General features: G+C 45.6%; 1 protein-coding gene and 1 pseudogene across 2 annotated transcripts in view; both read left to right on the top strand.

Moving 5' to 3' along the window:
* The window catches only part of TENM1 (teneurin transmembrane protein 1), a 277961-nt gene that overhangs the window by 140653 nt on the left and 116065 nt on the right, over window positions 1-21243 (top strand). For both annotated transcript variants that reach the window (XM_066640043.1, XM_066640042.1), the window contains 2 exons: window positions 10394-10579; window positions 18831-18977. In XM_066640043.1, the coding sequence (XP_066496140.1) occupies window positions 10394-10579; window positions 18831-18977 (333 nt within the window). The remainder of the gene's footprint in view (window positions 1-10393; window positions 10580-18830; window positions 18978-21243) is intronic.
* Window positions 4549-4668, top strand: LOC136663382 (5S ribosomal RNA; annotated as a pseudogene).

Genomic DNA, 21243 nt, shown 5'->3' with positions numbered 1-21243 from the left:
AGCCAATTTCAGCTGGGTCACATAGCACCTTGCTCAGTGCCATTGAAAGTACAGGATACAGAGCTGGTGGGCAGGGTAGGAGAGAGGCGTGGTGGGGAGAAGCATGCTGCTTTGTCCTGAATAGGTGGGGATATGGGATGCTGATAAGGGGGGAGGGCTGTGTGGCTGGAGAAGGATCCAAGTCTGCATTCCTCTTTGACATCTGAGCTGGAATGTTTGAATTCTGAGCTATGCCAAATAGCAGCACAAGAGCACTGTGTGATGGGACCTTTGTCTGACTGCAGCTTAGGTTTTAAGCCTAACTTGACGATGTCACTTCTGGCCATGACATCACTTCCTGGTTAATGACATCACTTCCGGTTGGTCCCAACAGATTGTCATTCCAAAAACTGGGACCTGGTGCTAATATGTTTGAGAACCACTGGTCTAAACCAATGCTACTCAAAGTGGTGGTCTGCAGACTGGTGCCAGCCTGCAAGTCATTGACTGCCATGATGTTTGTATGTTAGGAGAGTGATCTACCTTACTGAACTTGGTTTGAGAAGACTCCTCTGTACTTTAAAATGGAAAATAATTCCTATATTGACTCTCTTTAATTAGAAAAGACTCTTCCTGATTTCATTATGGGGGGAAGGCAGATAAAAACGCTCTAATTGCCTCGAGTCAAGCAAGCTTTTAACGAGACTTTCAGCCCTGTTCCTTTGTCGCCTGGCATGTGCCTTTTGCCAGTAAAGCTTTTGCACCCTCTTCTAATCAACTTGTCTACATTTGGTATTGATTTGTATAGGAGGAAAAAAAAGAAAAAATACTATTGAGTGATTGCTGGGCCCAGAGTGTCTCCCAGCTCTTCAGCAAAGTTTGCAATTAACTTTTGAGAACATGAATTAATGCAGAAGGGATATGGTGGTGGTTGTTAACTTCATCAGTGGCAGTTTGTTTGAAATACCAAACTATGCACCCTAAAGAATGGATGACATAAAATGTAGGCTGGATCACCATACCTGTTCATTCATCATGGGGCTTGCTCACAGATGGGCTGGGAAGCAGGAAGGAAGCAACAGTGATCTTCAAAGTCCAACCTCCCTCACCTGACTCCCTACCTAATGGAAACTCTGTAACACTCTTGCATGTTACTCATATTCAGAACTCATATGTAGCATTCATGGTGAAAGCCTAGTGTTGGCAAGATGCCTTTGGCTATTATCAACCAGTCAGTTGAAAACTGCCGATTTTTGTAACACGTAGAAACTTTGAGTTTTGCGGCACATTTCAATGCAAAAAAAACAACAACAAAAAACTATTTGTGCTGGTTTTCCTTAGTTCAGTGGTTCCTAAACTGTGAACTGTAGTTCCCTGGGGAGCCGCAGAAACTAACCAGGGGAGTTGTGGAATCCTTGCAAAAAGAATCCACTGCCCTATACAATGTATAAGATTGTAGGAGAAGTCCCCAGAGCTTTGTTGTTGTTGTTGTTGTTGTTGTTGTTGTTGTTGTTGTTGTTGTTGTTGTTGTTGTTGTTAACAGTATTTATATACCGCTTTTCAACTAAAAGTTCACAAAGCGGTTTACAGAAAAAAATCAAATAACTAAATGGCTCCCTGTCCCAAAAGGGCTCACAATCTAAAAAGATGCAAAAGAATACCAGCAGACAGCCACTAAAACAGACACTGCTGGGGTGAGGTGGGCCAGTTATTCTCTTCCTGCTAAAAAAAAAAGAGGAGCACCCACTTGAAAAAGTGCCTCTTACCCAATTAGCAGGGGTTCCTAATTTGTTCCTCTGCTTTTGAACCTTTTTCAAATAATGAAGCTATTTGGGACCACAGGTCCATATTTTTTTTAATTTTCCTATGTAAACCCCTTAGTGAGCATGTTTATAGATACATAGTGTTAAATAATTATAATCCACTGCCTGATTAGGCAAGTTCCCTGCCTCTTTTTTCTGGGATAGAATGTTGACCCTATTTCTCCGTCCCCATATTTCCCAAACACCAAGGTTAATTCTTGCAAGCTTGGACCACTTGCTTAGGAAACCTTTCTGGCCTTTTCCTTCCATGAGCAAATATCTCCCCAAAGACTTTTATCTTCCCAACTGTATTCGTTTCCAGCATAAAATGGGCTCCTTTTTAAATATGATTTGCCTATCTGCAGAATGAGTCACAGAAAAAGATTTACACTGAATGAAGCTGCGGTCTGCTCTTGTCAGATTATTGGGGAAACACTTTTGCCCAGCTCCTTAGCCCAGAGTATAAATCTCAGCTGACTGTTCTATAGCTGCTTTGTGTACTACATGGAAACCAAATAATTGAGATAAATACAGAAAGGGACAGTACTTGACCAGGAAATGTTTGGAGATACTTACTCTGAAAGCGCTTTATGTCATGTCCCTGCCAGTGGAAGGCAAGCCTGTGTTCCTCACCTTGTCTGGATTTGTTGCATTCTGTTGTGTTACATTTTGGGAGGGGGAGTTATTTTTAAATTCCAAAATGTTTCTCTTAAAGCCCTTGTTTGACCTCATGATACGTAGCGTTACTAGATCAGAGAAGTTGGGGTGGCCTTCCTTGCATTTCAAATGCAGAAAGTTTGAGAGGGGAAGGAGGGAGGGAGAATTGGGTGTTTTCTGCTTTGCACATGGATAGCTAAACAAGGCTCATACTTAGTGATGAAGCTGCAAATTTTAAAGTGCAGAAGCTTGTCCTGGCAGCCCCCTCTAGCCATGTCCATTAAGACAACAACAACAACAAAAATCTACATTCAATTTCTTTTTTTATTTTTGCCGCTGGTTTTTACTTGGCACTTCGTTTAAAAATCTCGCTCAGTGTTTTGCAACCAGTGGTTCTCTTCGCCGTTTCTGCTGTAGAGTCAGACCAGACATGTGGACACCACATCATTTGTGCCAATGTTATAAAGAAGATTTTTTTTTTTTCATTCCATGCCAATGTCATTTTGACTGACACTGAAAACAATCAATTTTAGTGGAATTAGGAAAAATAAGAACATTGGTATTTTTTTTAAAAAAAGGAAAAGAGACATTAAGATAATCCAGTTACAGCAAATGAAGCCTCACTCAGTCATTCCCCAAGCATCTTCAGAAGTCTGTGCCCTGCAGTCCTTGCGCAAAATCTATTTTCAAGTACAGCGATGGGTAGCATTCAGTCTGCAGGAAAAGTCCTGTTGTAAATTACAGGGTTGTTTTTTTTTTTTTCTTTTTAAAACTGTTGTTTTGATAAAAACAGTTGTCCTAAGTGTTTCCACAGTTTGCCCAAAGATGAACTGGAGGCTAACCAGCATGGTGGTTAATTTTAGTATACTTGCTAAAACATAAGATGCTTGCTGGAGACCCACAGAGTTTAATTATTGCCAAGAGCCGAAGAAAGGCTGTTCTCAAGCAGAGTCATTCCACCCACCGGCATTCTGAGTTGTTTCCTGAGCTGTCCCTGCTCAAAGCAGTGTCCTCCCCACTCCACCCCTTCCTCACTATTCCAGTTCTGCCTTCAAGAAACCTTTAAAGGTACAAAAGAGACTAAGATGATTACTGGGCTAGGGCACCTTCCTTCTGAGGAAAGGCTACGGCATTTGGGCCTCTTCAGCCTAGAAAAGAGGCTCCTGAGTAGGGACATGATTGAGACATACAAAATTATGCTTGGGAAGGATAAAGTGGGTAGAAAGATGCTCTTTACACTCTCACATAACACCAGAACTAGGGGACGTCCACTAAAATTGAGTGTTGGGAGGGTTAGGACAGACAAAAGAAAATATTTCTTAACTCAGTGTGTGGTTACTCCTTGCCACAGGATGTGGTGATGGCGTCTGGCCTGGACGCCTTTAAAAGGGGATTGGACAAGTTTCTGGAGGAAAAATCCATTACGGGTTACAAGCCATGATGTGTATGTGCAACCTCCTGATTTTAGAAATGGGCTATGTCAAAATGCCAGATGCAAGGGAGGGCGTCAGGATGCAGGTCTCTTGTTATCTGGTGTGCCCCCTGGGGCATTTGGTGGACCGCTGTGAGATACAGGAAGCTGGACTAGATGGGCCTATGGTCTGATCCAGTGGGGCTGTTCTTATGTTCTTAAAGACTTCCTACTACAATTTCCTTTGCTAACTCTTCAATTTCCTTGCATCTTTCCTTGAGAGTGTCATTTCTCTTAGCTTGTGGATTGTGTCTGTCCCTTTCAAATCTTTGTAAGAGTCCTACAGTGTAGTTTTCTGCATGTTTACTCAGAAGTAAGTCCACTGATTTCAGTGGGTAAGTGTTGTTCCCAAATAAGTGTTCTAGGATTGCAGTCCCTGATGTTAGAGCCTCCTCTTGGGAAGGGCAGCTCTATATGGGGCTTCTCGGTTTTGCACCAGCTATATAAATCTTTCAGATCTGAGAAGCCCCATAGTGGTGGCTGGGATGTTACTCAGGGTAAGGGGAAATATATCCCCTTGCCCCAAGGAGACCTCCAGCCATCCTCCTAAGCTGCACTGGATGCAGCACAGGCCTTGCAACCTGACTGTGCCAGTGCAGTTTAGGATTGGGCTGCCAGTTAATATAAGAAGCTTAAATTGGGAAGAGCACCTGTTACCCTGCACATGCCTGATCTCGTCTGATCTCGGAAGCTAAGCAGGGTCAGGCCTGGTTAGTACTTGGATGGGAGACCGCCTGGGAATGCCGGGTGCTGTAGGCTTACACCATAGTCTTTCGAGACTGAAGGTTGCCAACCATCTCCCTATACTGAACACTATCTCCCGATCTCGTCTGATCTCAGAAGCTAAGCAGGGTCAGGCCTGGTTAGTACTTGGATGGGAGACCGCCTGGGAATACTGGGTGCTGTAGGCTTATACCATAGTCTTTCGAGACTGAAGGTTGCCAACCATCTCCCTATACTGAACACTATCTCCCGATCTCGTCTGATCTCAGAAGCTAAGCAGGGTCAGGCCTGGTTAGTACTTGGATGGGAGACCGCCTGGGAATACTGGGTGCTGTAGGCTTATACCATAGTCTTTCGAGACTGAAGGTTGCCAACCAACCATCAGCACCTCACTCCAAAACTGGATGACCTCTCCCAACAGTATCATGGAAAAACAGCATCTAAATTGGGAAGGAAGCTCTTAGGCCTAGATAGGTTGACTTTCTCTGCTTACATCATTTGAAGCACGCTGGCTTGGCTACACACATTTCAAATTTTCATCAAGCATGATTTTTTAAAGTAAGAATAAAAGTTATGAATACATTATTGGAAGTTATCAAGTGTTTGTGGCCCAGGGTTTTCAATTTAAACACGAAAACGCGTAGAGATATTGTCTCCAGCCATTATTTTATAATTTTGTGCACTTATAAAATAAACATCTTGTATTTCAGCAGACGTTCCAATGGAGTTGTGCTCATCTTGTGTGGAAATCTTATTGCTCTGCATGATGAAATATTTAGCTTTAATTTTGCATTTCTTATACTGCAGAAGTAGAAACTTTCAATGAGGAAAATACCAAAGAGGGCTTCTTGTTGACTTAGGTAATTAAAATAAAGAATCCAAACTGAAATTTTAATGCATCTTAAATTAGTGCAGGAATGGTGAACTCATTTGTTCTTTTGGGGGGAGGGGGGAAAAAAAACTAGCCGAGAAGTTTTCAAAGTCAGCGTTTGTTTTAGAATTAATCAGAGTTTTTAGAACATATGTGAGATAATTATGGGATGGCCCCGGCTGAATATGTACTTTCTGTCTTCCCATGTTCAAGCTAGAGTTAAGTTTCAGAAGCATTAATGTCATTTTGTAAAAAACTTTATTATGAATTTTTTAATATACAAAATGAAATCATTGTCCCTCAGGATATAGCAAAGGACATATTACTGAAAGAGAATAACATAATTGCTATTCTGTGAGGTCAAAGTATTACCCTTTCAAAAGCAATAATTGAAATTTGAGTCATCCGTGCGGTATGCAGGAAGGCCTTATTCCTGTGCCATCCTTAATACATGGTCATTAACTTGAATCTCGACAAATTACAATGACAAAGGAGGATTGTGGCCTAGACTTCTCATGGATTTAGATTTCTGGGTGCACAATTTTTTTTTTCTTCTTTTCAAGTGCAGGAGAATTTAAGCGTACAGGGAGTCCTCCTCATCTGCAGGACTGAAACCCGCAGTTTTGAACCACTGCGGATTCTGAACCAGTGTCTGGAAGGACCACAGAGGACCTGGTTTCTTGGGAAACCAGAAGTGCTCTCAGAGGCCTACTGAGGCACAGGGAAGCTGTGTGAGATCTCCCCATTCCTCAGAACATTTCTGGACATGACCAGAAGACACTTTCAGTCATGCCCAGAGGTTCTTTATGCTCCCTCCCATGGATCCTAATATCTGCAGGTTCAATATTTGTGGAAGGAGTCCAGGAATGGAGTCCCCGTGGATACAGAGGTCCAACCTGTACAATGTGAATCCCAATTATATTTTACAGCATTACTAGTGCAGATCCATCTATAGGGGCTGCATAGCCTGACATGGGGTAAGGGAGCCAGTGTTCCTTTTCCCGGAAGAGACTTCCGCTGCCTCCCGAGCCCCGCAGTATACAGTGGTAGCCATTTCAGCGCCGCTGTGCCGCGAGGTAGCAGCCTGCAATGGATTGGACTGTTAAAGTTGATTTTTTTTCTTGTAATAGCATCTTAATATGAAATGACTATGGGTGTATGGTTATTGGGCTGTAGCTTGACAAGCTCCTGAATTTCAAAATGTACCATTACACCACTGCTCCCAGTTAGATTGTTAAAGAGTCCAAACCACTTGGAAAAAAAGCTGCCCTGGATGACATTGCATAAGTGCAAAAATAGCAAAGAAATAGGATATTTTTCCACCATCCCCTCCGTGTAAGCTCTAAGTTGGACTGTGGCCTGTGTCTGGTCTAATTCATGCTCTACACACTGAATCATGGCAATGCAGGGGGGGGCATATCCACGGATCCTGGAGCTGTGCTCTGGTCGGGTCCCAAGGCTTTTCTGATGCCCGCAGAGGCCGCGAGTGTCTGCCTGTGTGTGTGAGCGTGTGTGAATTTCAGGACAAGTGAATATCCTTCAGGTTCCTTTGTATAATGCAACCTGCCAAAGGAGAAGCATTTATATTGTGTGCTGCCATCATCTGATTACTGACTGTTAACATTAATACATTTTTCTGTACAGATAAATAAGAGGGTTTTATGGAAGAAAGTGTTGCCGTTTATGAGTCCTAAAAACAAAATGATGCATGGGATAAAATTACATGGCTGTCAGCACCTTTTATATCATTCCCTCTTTCGATTTTTATTATGGTTGTGCCTTCTGTTCCAAAAGAAAAGAATGAAAGAAAAAGGCGTCTGATCGAGAGTGTTGTTTAAATATTTCAGAAACAATGTATTTTGTATGTGAAACTGCTATGTTCTCAGTGCAAATATAAAAATGTGATTAAAAAGCAATCATTACTTGTTAAAAGGGAGAGAGTTTTCCGCAAACTAACATTCTGTATGAAAACAAACATTCTTATTTTAGATTGCACTTGACGGTATTGACATAAATAACTGTCTAGCAGGTTAACTGCGGAATAAATAAGGTTCAGTTTAATTATTGGAAATAGACTTGAACTACACAATGAAGCAACTCTTGTCATGTATTCTCATTTTCTTTATGACATTTGTATCATTTTCGATTAATCGACTTTTGTCCTCGCCGATTAGCTTATGGGCCCACCCAAGTCACTCTAGCAAACTAGTCTGATACTGCTTTGATATTATTTTTAATTATTATTATTAACAGTATTTATATACCGCTTTTCAACGAAAGTTCACAAAGCGGTTTACAGAGAAAAATCAAATAACTAATGGCTCCCTGTCCCAAAAGGGCTCACAATCTAAAAGGATGCAAAAAGAAACAGCCACTAGAAAAGACACTGCTGGGGTGAGGAGGGCCAGTTACTCTCCCCCTGCTAAAAAGAGGAGCACCCACTTGAAAAAGTGCCTCTTACCCAATTAGCCTGTACATCCTGGTTTATTCTGATGACAAGAGTCCCGTGGTCCCTTAAACTCTAACCTTTTTATTTCAGCACCAGCTTTCCTGGACCACAGCCCTCTTCATTGAAAACAATTATCAGAAAGCCGTTTCCAAAATAAATTGGCTTTAAGGGGGTCACAAGACCTATGGTGTAGCTGAGGCAGGGCCCTGGGGGGGTACATGGATCCCCATGGTGAGAATATTTTCCACCATCTCCACTGAGGAGGGCAGCGCTCATCTCAGGCATGCAGAAAACACCACTAAATTGGCCCTCCCACCCTCACTTAGCCCCATACAGCACCAAATGCAGCCATTTTAGGAGGAGAGGGCCACATATGTGCAGTGGAGGGGATGACGGCGCAGGCATTGGGAGGTGCCACCTTCCTCCATGATATCACCCAACCGTGGGTGCTACTGGGTGCCACCAGGACCTGGCAATGCAACTGCACAATAATAATAATAATAATAATAATAATAATAATAATAATAATAATAATAATACAGGTATTTATATACCGCCTTTCTTGGTCTTTATTCAAGACTTTATTCAAGGCGGTTTACGTAGGCAGGCTTATTTAAATCCCCATAGGGATTTTTACAATTGAAAGAAGGTTCTTTCTTTCAAGAACCACTACATTCAGGTGTTTCATTCCGATCTGGCTTCACATTCTGGCCTCCATCCTCCCACGCACAGAGCAGATGGAATAGCTCGGCTTCAGCTTGTCAGCTGCTTCAAGGTCGCACGGTGCCGGTGGCCTCGAACTGGCTACCTTGTGGATGTTATCTTCAGGCAAATGGAGGCTCTACCCTCTAGACCAGACCTCCTGCCAACAACACAAGACAACATTGTTTTAACAAGTCAACTAACTTGACTACCCGTCTACAAGTTGTTATAACTACCGTTCATTAACAAATCATAGGGTTGCATCCTAAGATGGCGGAGAGTTAAGCTTTGTCAGAGGAGGTTTCATTTGCAAGTGGCCTGCTTGAAGAAGCATGTCCAGTGATGGAGCTGCCCTCCCATTCAATTTTAGGATACAGCCCTCTGTTTCCTGAGTTTGTGACTATACTTTGTTCTAAAGCAAATCTTTCACTGTCTTGCATGCAAGGGGGGGGGGTTGTGTGAGCCCACAACTCACACCAGCTTTTTCAGATTATACTAAACCACAGAAACTACTGTGTGCAGGCCAGTTCTATAGAGCTGTATGTTGTTTTAGACTTGAACATAAGAACAGCCCCACTGGATCAGGCCATAGGCCCATCTAGTCCAGCTTCCTGTATCTCACAGTGGCCCACCAAATGCCCCAGGGAGCACACCAGATAACAAGAGACCTGCAAAGCTTCCTGGGAATTGTAGTTTAAGAACATAAGAACAGCCCCACTGGATCAGGCCATAGGCCCATCTAGTCCAGCTTCCTGTATCTCACAATGGCCCACCAAATGCCCCAGGGAGCACACCAGGTAACAAGAGACCTCATCCTGGTGCCCTCCCTAATCTTTGGGACTTGGGGTCCCAAAGATTACAAGCCTGCAACCTCAATAGAGGGTGTCTCAAGAAAATGTACACACATTTTATAGTGTCAAATTCACTGTGCTATAATTCAAACAGATATTGCATAGGGTGTATACTGAAGCAGTTGTCTGACCCAGCAAATTCATTAACTAGGTTAATTCACCCAGGGCATAATCCTGACCAGGTCTACTCAGAAGTAAGTCCTATTTTGTTCAATGGGGCTTACTCTCAGGAAAGTGTGGTTAGGATTGCCTAACAGTCCCAGTTAGGTAGTGAAATAGATTAGAGCAGTATTTCCCAAACTGTGGGTGCCACAACCTGTTTGTTGGCAGGTCCTGAAACTGACAAGCTGATAGCTGACAAGGAAAATGTGTCGAGCCTATGGAAAGTGAAACAGAGCCTAATGTGTGTTTATTCATGAATAGGTGAACATGCCTCAGTTCACTTCAAAGGGCAGGCCAAGAGGAAAGCAACACTGCCAGAATGGTCCCCATTTGATGAATGCAGATCCCAAAAAACACTCCCTCTCCAAGCTGACTAGGAGAAATGTATTGAACCCTATGTGAAAAACAGAGCCACATGTGTATGTTTACCTGTGAGGAGGCAGGATTGTGCCGGACATCCACCAGTGTGTATGCTGGGGTAATTCCACACATCTCTTCAATGGCTTGCCTTAGATATTTGAATGTTGCAGACTTTCTGCAAGGAGGTATATATGAATCGGAGTTCATTAAAATGTTTAAACATGTCTTGAGACACCCTGAATATTCACTTGCGAAGAAAGCCCATTGAACAGACTGGAGCTGCCTTCTGAATAAATATTCATAGCCTTAGCCTGCTAGTCTATAGGTTCCTGACTCACCAGATCTACTCTTTTGCTTTTCTCCTAGAACTCTGCACTCTGGAGTGTGGCAGCCACGGCGTTTGTGCAAGAGGAATATGTCAATGTGAAGAAGGCTGGGTGGGCCCAACGTGTGAGGAACGCACATGTAATTCCCACTGTGCTGAACATGGCCAGTGTAAAGATGGCAAGTGTGAATGCAGTCCTGGATGGGAAGGAGACCACTGCACCATTGGTAAGTTTTGTGTGCGCATGATTCAGAGAAACTTGACTTGAAGGTACGAAGAGCTCCAACTAGGAAATTGCCTTTGGAAACAAGGCAGCCAAGTTCAAATGTTAATTAAACAGGCCCCTTGTGACCAAAATGCATGTTGTGTTGACCCATAATATGCAGACCTGGTCTGTTTAGCCCAGAGAGGAGGGTTGTGCCTTGTTCTGCCAAATCCCAATCCACTGGGCCTTGTGCCCGCTTAAGCCTGATTAGTTTCCCTTGTTAGACTCACAAGTGCAGCAAGCAAAAGTCAGAGTCCAGTTCCAGTCCACAGATTCCAAGTAAACCAGTCCAATCAATGAGAGTTGCCAAATCAGAGTCCAGAGCCAATAAGCCGAGTTACAGTCCGAGGTCAAGTTCCAGGTTAAGTCAGTCAGATCAGTCAGGGTATCCAAGTCAAAGTCCAAAGTCAATATGCCAAGTCCCAGTCCAAGGTCAGATTCCAAAGTCCATAAGCCCAGTCAGTCAGTCAGTCAGTCCAGTCCAGTCCAGTCCAGTCCAGTCCAGTCCTCTCCTCTCCCTTCCTACAACCCACCTCACTAGTTCCTCCAGGTGCTGTTTATATGCTCCCAGGCTCACTTTAGCCTCTAGTGGCTGCAGCTGTGCAGCACACCTCCAGCTACCACCTGGGCTTTAACCCTGCATTTACTTAGAGCAAGGGGCACTGTGGACACCACACCCTATCTCCTTGGTAATATCTTCCGCGATGTCACTACATTGGCAGGCTAAAGATGGCCTGTATGCATGATTGCTTATGATTGCTTTATCCAAACCTAATACCGCTTTTGGCCAGTGTCTCCTTGCTGGTTGCTGAAGTACAAAGCAAAGGGTTATCTTTTCACATTAGGTGGTTCCTTTGCACAAGTGCCCATTTCGTCATAAGGCCAATGATCAGCTACAGGGAATTTTCTGGTCCTGTTTGGGATTATCCCATAGCTGCCTGCTTTGGTCTGGGACAGCAGCTCCCCAGGTGAGCTGCCTGTTGTTAGAACCTCTCCTTGCTCAGAGGAGAACCAGGAACAAGCTGTTTCTCCCTTGACTGGAGCAGCCACGGCTTCACTCCGACAGTCTTCTACCTCCAACCTGCACTCCTTCTACAACCCACCAACTACTTCCTCCAGGTGCTGTTTATATGCTCCCAGGCTCACTTTAGCCTCTAGTGGCTGCAGCTGTGCAGCACACCTCCAGCTACCACCTGGGCTTTAACCCTGCATTTACTTAGAGCAAGGGGCACTGTGGACACCACACCCTATCTCCTCAATAATATCTTCCGCGATTCCGATACATGCCTGAAGTAGACAGAGCAAAGAGACGAGCAGCCCAATCCTGAACTTTCTGGCGCCCGCTGGAGCAGGTGGAGCTAATGCGGCTCCTGCCGTATCCAGCAGGTTCCAGGAAGCCAATGGTAATTTCCTCGAGGGAAGCCCCAAGCCCTGCAGTGGGACTTCTTAAGTCTGCGCCGGCCGTTTTACGGCTCAGACTTGAGAGACTCTGTGTTGGGCCAGAAGGCACGACACGGAGTTCTGCTCTGCGGGCCCCACACCTCTCCTGCCCCAGTTCCTCCCCCCAGCCTGCCCTCTCCCCCACCCCGATCCACCCACTCCTCACCTCCCCACTGCCCCAATACTACTTACCACAGGCTGGTTCTGCCAGCCAACCCTCAAAGCAGCGCTGAGGCTCAGCGCCAGCTGGCTCTAGCCCAGCACTGGCAGCCCTCCTCTCCAGGAGCTGTAGACATGCCTTACAGCACATTTGCAACACCCAGCATAGTCAATCAATTTATTGGCATAGTCAATCAATCAATATTTCTTTCTAGATCTCTCTCTTTTTTTTTTTTTTAAACTCTGGTAAACCTAGGTGGGTCCCAATAGAGTGTTTTTAAAAAGTGGGTCCCAGTGTTGAAAAGTTTGGGAACCACTGCATTAGAGGCAAAAGTGCACTTTACTCCTTTGCCTCTGATCACCCAAACTGAGCTCCTTTCAGCTCTGAGATTTTTCTGATTCTGTATGAAATACTACTGACACCGCCATTACAAAACATACATCCCACTTCAGACTCATTAACAGAAGGCTCTGTGAGACTAAAACCATCAGACAGTTTAAATAATTCCAATATCTGCTGCCTTCACTTGATAGGATTTAAATTTCGTGCTGGTTATTAGAGATGCTCATTTCTCTCCCCGTTCTCTAACCCCTAAGGCGAGTTTCTAATGATATTCCTAATAAGGAACTAGAACTCACAGATCTTTTCAGAAGTCATTATTCAGCTGTAGAAACATAATTGTTCCGTTTTAATGGAAAGTGATGCATTTCCCCCCCCCCAGCCCTTTAACAGCGCTTCTTGGCAAAATGTCATCAGATGGTCCCAAAATGTTTTTACCCATAAATGTTTTAATTGCATGCAAGAGACCTTGATGCCTGATTTATTGAAACCAAGCAGGGCAAACATAGTGGCTTCTAAAAGGAACTTGTAGGTGTAGTTTATGTTCAGAATTTCCTTCAAACCCAGTCTAACAACTTTTTCCCCCCTTTGTTCACTTGATTACTTTGTAAGTGAGCATTACAGATAGAATCAGTTATGATGACTTTTTATGTTCCATGCATAGCCAGACATATGCAGAAAACCGTGAATTTGCTTGTGTATCTCTAGAGCAGAAATTCTTAACTGGGCATATCCATATCCCTTGGTGGGAGTGTGGGAACCAAATGATGGATGTATGGAACTCTTAGATTAGATCAGCCATTTTCAACCGGTGTGCCGTGGCACATTGGTGTGCCGCGAAAGGTCTACAGGTGTGCCATGGGAGTCTGAAGCACAGTGGTTGAAAACGGCTGAAAAATTATCCCAGGTTCTGCGGCTCTGTTTATAGGGCATAAGAAGAGCCCTGTTGAATCAGGCCAAAGGCCCATCTAGCCCAGCTTCCTGTGTCTCATAATGGCCCACCAGATGTCTCAGGAAGCACACAAGATGACAAGAGACCTGCATCCTGTAGCCACTCCCTGGCACCTGACATTCTGAGGTAGCATACTTTTAAAACCAAGAGGTTGCATGTAGCCATCATGGCTAATAATAATAATAATAATAATAATAATAATAATAATAATAATAATAATAATAATAATATACAGGTATTTATATACCGCCTTTCTTGGTCTTTATTCAAGGCGGTTTACATAGGCCGGCTAATTTAAATCCCCGGAGGGATTTTTACAATTGAAAGAAGGCTCTATCTTTCAAGAGCCACAACAAATTCAGATGTTCGTTCTGATCTGGCCTCCATCCTGGCCTCCATCCTCCCACGCTCAGAGCAGATGGAAATAGCTCGGCTCGTCAGCTGCTTCAAGGTCGCACGGTGCCAGTGGCCTTGAACTGGCGACCTTGTGGATGTTAATCTTCAGGCAAATGGAGGCTCTACCCTCTAGACCAGACCTCCTGCCCACCTGTGATATTATGATTATAACCTGTGATGGACCTTTCTTCCATAAATCATAAAACTGAGGGATAGTTACTCTCCCCATGCTATATCACAGAGGAATACCACTAGAAAAAAAGTGTGTCTTGTCCTAGTTAGCAGGAGATTGTGATGAGACTTAGGGGCGCAATCCTAACCCCTTTTGTCAGTGCTTTCCAGCTTTCCAGCACTGACATAAGGGCAATGCAGCTCTGAGGTAAGGGAACAAACATTCCTCACTTTGAGGAGGCCTCTGTGAATGACATCCAACTGCAGGATGCAGCTCACGTCCCATTGGCACCACTATGCCAGTGCTGGAAAGCAATGACATAAGGGGTTATGATTATGCCCTAACCTAGATACATTCCCTCTTTCAATTGGCTCATGCAAATTGGCTCCTAGTTCTCTCACCCAAGCCAAGGGAGTGGATGCAACATGCTCTGTGAGCTGATGCTGATGTTCCAGTGAAACGGTACACAGGAGATGTTGGGCTTCTGGATTTTATTGCCTGTGGACTTTGGCCAGGTACTCTCTGAGGGACTGGTGAGAAGGTAACCCAGGTACCACCATTCCCTGCTCTTGATTGTTGTGAGGCCTTTTGGGACCAGCAGCCAATCAAAGTCAAGTCCCTTATCTACTGGTCATGGGGAAGATTCTTTTGGGAAAGAGAAGATGCTGAGTCATGTTTTCCATCCGGATGACTCAGCAACATCCTTGGAATGCTAAAACTTCACGTAAAAGCTTCTGGGGGACTAGGCTGGTCCAAAATAAGTGGGAAAATGGGCAAAATAATGGGGGATTGTATCATATTAGGAATGGCCCCTACCTTTCAAGATGCAGTAGAATGTTCCCCAATGGGTAACAATCATGATTAAAAGACAACTGCAAGTGTGTGTGTTTATTTCAATGGGAAACTACTGAATGGCCATTTCGAAAATACAATGAGATTAGATTAGGGATCTTCCACTCACTTAGGTAGAAACGGTCTCTTTTAAATGAAGTGGAGGCACTTTATCTTAATCAGCAGACGGCAAATTAATACTGAAAGCTTTATATATTTTCATTTGGGTGCACCAATTCAGTTGGTCACCGTTCTGTTTTCTTCTCTATTAGGCTCACTACTCATTTGATGTGCACGGTTAATATGGTAGTTGGAAATGAAAAATTAGACTAGGCAAACATTTGAGGGGGGGCACATTTATATGCTTTTTCCCCCCTTCTCTTTTCTCCCCTGCATCTCCCAGTGACCCAAATTGCAAAAAGGAGGTGTCACTTTATTGAAAAGTACTACTTTATTGGGCCCACTTTATGGGCCCAATCCACATTCTAGACAGAGTGGTAAGCTAAAGTGGTTGAGTTCTGGTCTGTCCTGTTTCAGACTGCAAGTGGGGGGGGGGGTCATATTTGAGCATGTTTCTCTAGGCAAAGCAGCTTCCTACTTGTAGTAGAGCATATTTATGAGCATATTAAAGGCAGAGTTTAACAATCCCTGATCAGAGGACTGGAGAACAAGGTCTATGAGAAAAGGTTGAGGGAACTTGTTATGTTTAGCCTGAAAAAGAGAAGGCTGAAAGGGGATATGGCAGCATTCTTCAGATATGTGAAGGGTTGACATATGAAGGATCAATTTTGTTCTCAACAGCCTCTGAGTGTAGATCCAATGGCTGCAAACTGCAAGAGAGGAGATTCCGTTTGGACAGCAGGAAAGGAAGAAATTGGTAGGAGGAGCAGGAAAGGAATGGGGGAGTGTCAGGGTGGGAAGGGGCAGATGGGGTGGAACAGGGGGGGCAGGAGGGCACTCATATGTGCCAGTATCCTAACCCCATTTCCTCTCCCGTCCGCTCTTCCTTATTCTCCTCAGTACTGCACCAGAAAAAAAATAGCTGGTGCAAATCCATTGGGGAAGGGAATGAAAGTTCCTTTGCTTTAAGGAGACCTCAAGACTTCCTTGTTGGCATCCTTCAGTCTCGGAAGACTCTGGTATCGTGCTCTGAATAGTGGTTCTGGAACAGAGTGTCCTCTCCAGTGCGCGAAGCCTGGGTAAAGTAGATATGGAGGATAGACTGTTACCTCAAGACTAAGATACAATATGTGCCTTTCTGGTGTGGCTGCATTAGCACGGAGGGGGGCTTAGTTAGGATTAGGCTGTGAGGCTGCTATTCCTGTTGCCCTGGCAACCCAGGGAGCATCATCTGAGGCCTCTAGGGAGGCTAGTTTTTGGGGATCTTTTTGCCCCGGGATCTCTGGCTGATCTCTTAAAAGCACCTCCAGTGGTAATTCCTTTAAGCAGTTTCTTTTCTTGCCAAGGACGTCGCATATTGAACAGAAGCAGAGAACCAGACAAAAGCCACTGGATGCTTAAATATGCTGCCTGCTGCTGTGTAGCAACTATTGATCTGTACTCGGGGTGGTTCTACAGGTGAGGCCTCATGTGGCAAGGATGGAGGACCCATGCGCCTGCAAGGGGCTGCACTTGCGTCCAGCTAGTCCCTGGGGCAGTGGTCCTGCCCCACCCCCAGGCATGTCAGCACCATGGAGTCGCCTCTCTCTCTCTCTCTCTCTCTCTCGCTCTCATTATGCAGGGAATGGACAGAGTGGATAGGGAGATGCTCTTTACACTCTCACATAATACCAGAACCAGGGGACATCCACTCAAATTGAGTGTTGGGCGGGTTAGGACAGACAAAAGAAAATATTTCTTTACTCAGCGCGTGGTCGGTCTGTGGAACTCCTTGCCACAGGATGTGGTGCTGGCGTCTAGCCTAGACGCCTTTAAAAGGGGATTGGACGAGTTTCTGGAGGAAAAATCCATTATGGGGTACAAGTCATGATGTGTATGCGCAACCTCCTGATTTTAGGAATGGGTTAAGTCAGAATGCCAGATGTAGGGGAGAGCACCAGGATGAGGTCTCTTGTTATCTGGTGTGCTCCCTGGGGCATTTGGTGGGCCGCTGTAAGATACAGGAAGCTGGACTAGATGGGCCTATAGCCTGATCCAGTAGGGCTGTTCTTATGTTCTTAACTACAATTCCCAGGAAGTCTTGCAGGTCTCTTCTTATCTGGTGTGCTCCCTGGGGCATTTGGTGGGCCACTGTGAGATACAGGAAGCTGGACTAGATGGGCCTATGGCCTGATCCAGTGGGGCTGTTCTTATGTTCTCTCTCTCTCTCTCTCAGAGCCTGGTTCTCAGCACACTGCCCAGCCATTTCTTTATCCAGCAAGTGTGGTGGGACATGGGTGGGACATAAAATGATTAATGCCCCTGGGCTTAGCAGGACAGTCAAAATGTGCTGGTGGGCCAGGTGCAGTTCATGGTCGTTGTCTGGAGATCCTGATCTGTACATCCTTTTTTGACTGTGTGCTTCGCAGTATCTTTCTCTCGTCAGTTGTTTTCATTCTTGCAGATACAACTAATTCCATCTGCCTTGCTCAGGGACATTAGAAGTGTGCTGCCAGAATGCTGAGAGCTCTAATTTTTCAGACACAGCTGCCGGCTCAGAGCTTGTTGCCAATATTCGGGCTCACCAATCAAGATAATACAATGAAGGCACTTAAGAATGCTTCGGGCGAACCCGGTTTGGACACATCTGCTGGAAGGAGCTCAGGCAGCGATGAGTCTGTCATTAATTGAGGGGAAATCCAAGCTACTACATTGCCACTACAATATACCATTTGGACCTCGGTATCTATGGGGGAACCGCCCCCCCCAATGGATACTGAACCCATGGAGGCTGAGGGAATCTCTGAACGCAACCAGAAGTGCTTTCTGGTCACATCCAGTTATATTATGAGGCAATTCAAGTTTCTCAGCAAAACGAAAGTGCCTTTCAGGTCTTGTGAGGTGCAAGGAGGTCGTGCATGGCCTTCCCACACCTCAAAATGCCTCTGGCTGCAACTGGAAAGCACTTCCAGTCACATCCTGAAGTCCTCTGTGTGCCTTCCAGATGCAGGTTGAGAACCTTCATTGGGTCAAATCCATGGGTTCCCAACCCATGGATAAGCTTGAACCCTTGACCCCTGTAACTGGGAGTTAATTCCCATTGAAATTAGTGAAGCTTAGTTCTGAGCAGACATATAGGTCTGGGTTGCAAACCCTGCTCCCAAAGCTTATTCTAGTTACATTAAGCACATTGAGACATACTTTTGAATAAACATGTCGGTCAAAACATTTGCCACGTGTGAAAATGTAAGCAACCCCCCCCCCCCCAAGGAATGGCATTGGGTCAACCAGATAAAGCACTGGCTCAGGACACAAACCATCAGAGGATCCACCTGAAGGACCCACCTGGGCCAAACCCTGATCCCTCCATTCTGGTGGTAGTGCTTAATTGAAGGAAAGGGATGGGCAGCAGATACCACCATGGGGGGCCCAGTGCAGAAGATTTTCCCAGGGCCCCCAGCAACCTGGTATCGACACTGTCTCACCACTCTGCCTTCAAAATTATGATAGATTATCTGGCCATTTGCATTAAAAGCACAGGTGTGCATCACCAATGACTGATCACATGGTCCATCCTTCATTTGTTTACTGTATAGTTACCAAAAGCTGGACTCTTTACAGCTGGAAACTCCTTACCTTGGTGGTGTTGCTCTTTATCATTAGGAGGTTCCAGACTTCTTCCCGGTCGTACTGAGCCTCCGTGGGCATCCGAATGGCCCTCAGAAGCCCCCGCAGAAGCAAATGTCGTCCTACAAAGGAAGGATGTTTTAACAAAAGGGGAAAAAGAAAACACATGCCAAAAGTTTGTGAATTTCTTTTTTTAGATGGCTGCCCTGGTCTGTGTTATGGAAATGGAAGATGCACCCTTGACCAGAATGGGTGGCACTGCGTCTGCCAAGTGGGCTGGAGTGGCATGGGATGCAACGTTGTCATGGAGATGGTGTGTGGTGATAACATTGACAACGATGAAGGTAGAGACCCTGTTTGATGCCCCTTGTGTACTTTGATCCTCTGTACTGCTGTTCCATAGCCTCTTTGTTTGTTTTTCCTTCTTTTTCCCTTTCCATGTTTAAAATCACTTGCGTGCTGTAGAGGTTCTAATTTCCATCTCAGTTGGATTTGTGTGTACGCAGCATTGAATTGTGTGCAGTCCGGGTGGCTGAGGCCTTTGGTGCTGGCCAACCAACACCCAGCTGGTTGCTTGGTGGAAGATACCGCTGATAGCAGGGGAGAGGTGTCCAGGATGGAGACTAAAGGCCTTGCTCAGGAGTGCAAAGAGGAGCTCAGGCAGCTTCATATGTGGCCAGGGGTGGGGATTAAAACACATGACTTACACCTCCCGCGGTATCCTCCCAGGGATCATAGTCGACCTGTTATCGCAGGCAGCCACCCTCACAGGGCGAATGTCTGTGCTTTACTGAGCTCCTCATCGGCTGCTGAGGAATCTTTATATAAAAGCACCTTTGGTGTCCACCCTGCCCCTTCCTCGTGTAAGTGTTGCTCCTTTCACAGGGTGATCCTGAAGGTAGCCATGTCTCCCTCCTGGTTGTCCTGCCAGCTCTCCCGACAGGCCGCTGAGGCTGTAGCCGCATGGTTGCATCATCAGCCTGTTTGCTGGCAGGAGCAGGGCCGTCTGCAACCCAGGTACCTCACAGTGAGCCTGGGGTGATTGCCGCATCATGTACCAATCGCGTTAGCTAGCTCGGCTTGCCCCAGTGGGCCCAGCAGCAACTGTGTTGCTCTTCCAGGGCGGCTCTGTGCCCTGGTCACCCAGTGACAGTCCCTGTCCAGCCATGGCAAAGACCACCAACTGTCATGGGCTCTGCAGAAGGGCTGGTGAGAGCTGGAGGTGAGGACCACCTCCTACAAGTTGCCGACAGTTTAAAACCTGCCCACTTCTGGACTTGAGCACTCTTGTTTTAGGACTTTACCATATTAATGTATCCTTAGCTACACGTAGCTATCTACCGGTTAGATGGGACTCGATAGCCTGGGAAGGCAGCTCATCTGAGAGAAGGAAAACTCTGATCCCAAACCTCCCTGCCTTGCGGCTACATCCAGTTATGGAAAAGGCTTCAGGAGTCAACCTCGAGGCAAAATCAGGAGCCGGAGTCCCTGAGGCAGTTCATGGCTGAACACAGTCACGTTCTGGCAACTCCTGCGACGCTGCTGGAACCAACCGTATTGGCCTCTGCCTTTCCATTGGACCATTCCAGCGACGTGGAGAGGGGGGATTTGCTGCATGGGAAACAGCCTATCCTCCATACCTACTTTACCCAGGCTTCGCACACTGGAGAGGACAGTCTGTTCCAGAACCACCATTCAGAGCGCGATACCAGAGTCTTCCGAGACTGAAGGATGCCAACGTGTAGCTACACGTGAACTCTTGTGCAGTGCCTGTTGGTTGAGGCACCTTCAGTTAGCTTTCCTTGTTGTGGTGCCGAGAGCATAGGAAACTTCCACTTTGAGTGCCCTGCAGGGAGAGAAAGTGAGGTATAAATTTTGTAAGTAAAGTGCCTTATTCTGAATTCGTACTGGGTTAGTTAGCTCACTATTGTTGATGGAGGTGTCACCTAAGTTCCCTGGTCAGCGACCGATCAAAGGTTCCCCTTCTTGCCATGTTCCAGGGAAACCCAGGCCTCTGGAGTGTGACTCTCTTCCACCATTGCCCCCCCCCAATGGGTGGGGAAAGGGCCCCAACCCATCATATGTGTTGGGTTTTTAGATGGGTCCCAGCTCTTGACCGACTGAAGATCCCCACTTCACCACGTATACAACAGTAAATACAATCCCTCTGCTAAGAGGTCTCACACTAAAACCCTGTAGCAGATGCCCAGCCGTGGAGCTCTGATTTGAGCTGGCGGAGTACATCTGTGTCGTGCCGACAGGCCGTTGAGATGTGAATTGCCGCACGCCCCACATTGTCAGCAGCTGGCCTTTGTGGCATGAGCCTCACAGTGTGCAATGAGATTGCCACATTATATCCGTCGCTCTCATCTTCCCTCATTGTTCCCTTTCGCTTTTTTCTGTTGCACTGTTGGCAAGACTGCCGCACATTCCTCTTTTAGTGTCTGAGCTGAATTTTTAGATCAAGTAAAAAAAAAAAATTACCCCTCATCTGCCTGGCTGTTATTCTGGAAGAAGCATCAATTATTGCACAAGATTGTCAGAAGTTCCATTTGCATGACCATCATTGATTAAGGCCTCGGGGTCCAGAGGCCTAAATCCAAGAACACA

Source organism: Tiliqua scincoides, chromosome 12 (assembly GCF_035046505.1).
Source record: "Tiliqua scincoides isolate rTilSci1 chromosome 12, rTilSci1.hap2, whole genome shotgun sequence".
In the NCBI taxonomy this organism is placed as follows: Eukaryota; Metazoa; Chordata; class Lepidosauria; order Squamata; family Scincidae; genus Tiliqua; species Tiliqua scincoides.
This window is presented reverse-complemented; position numbering and strand designations above follow the sequence as displayed.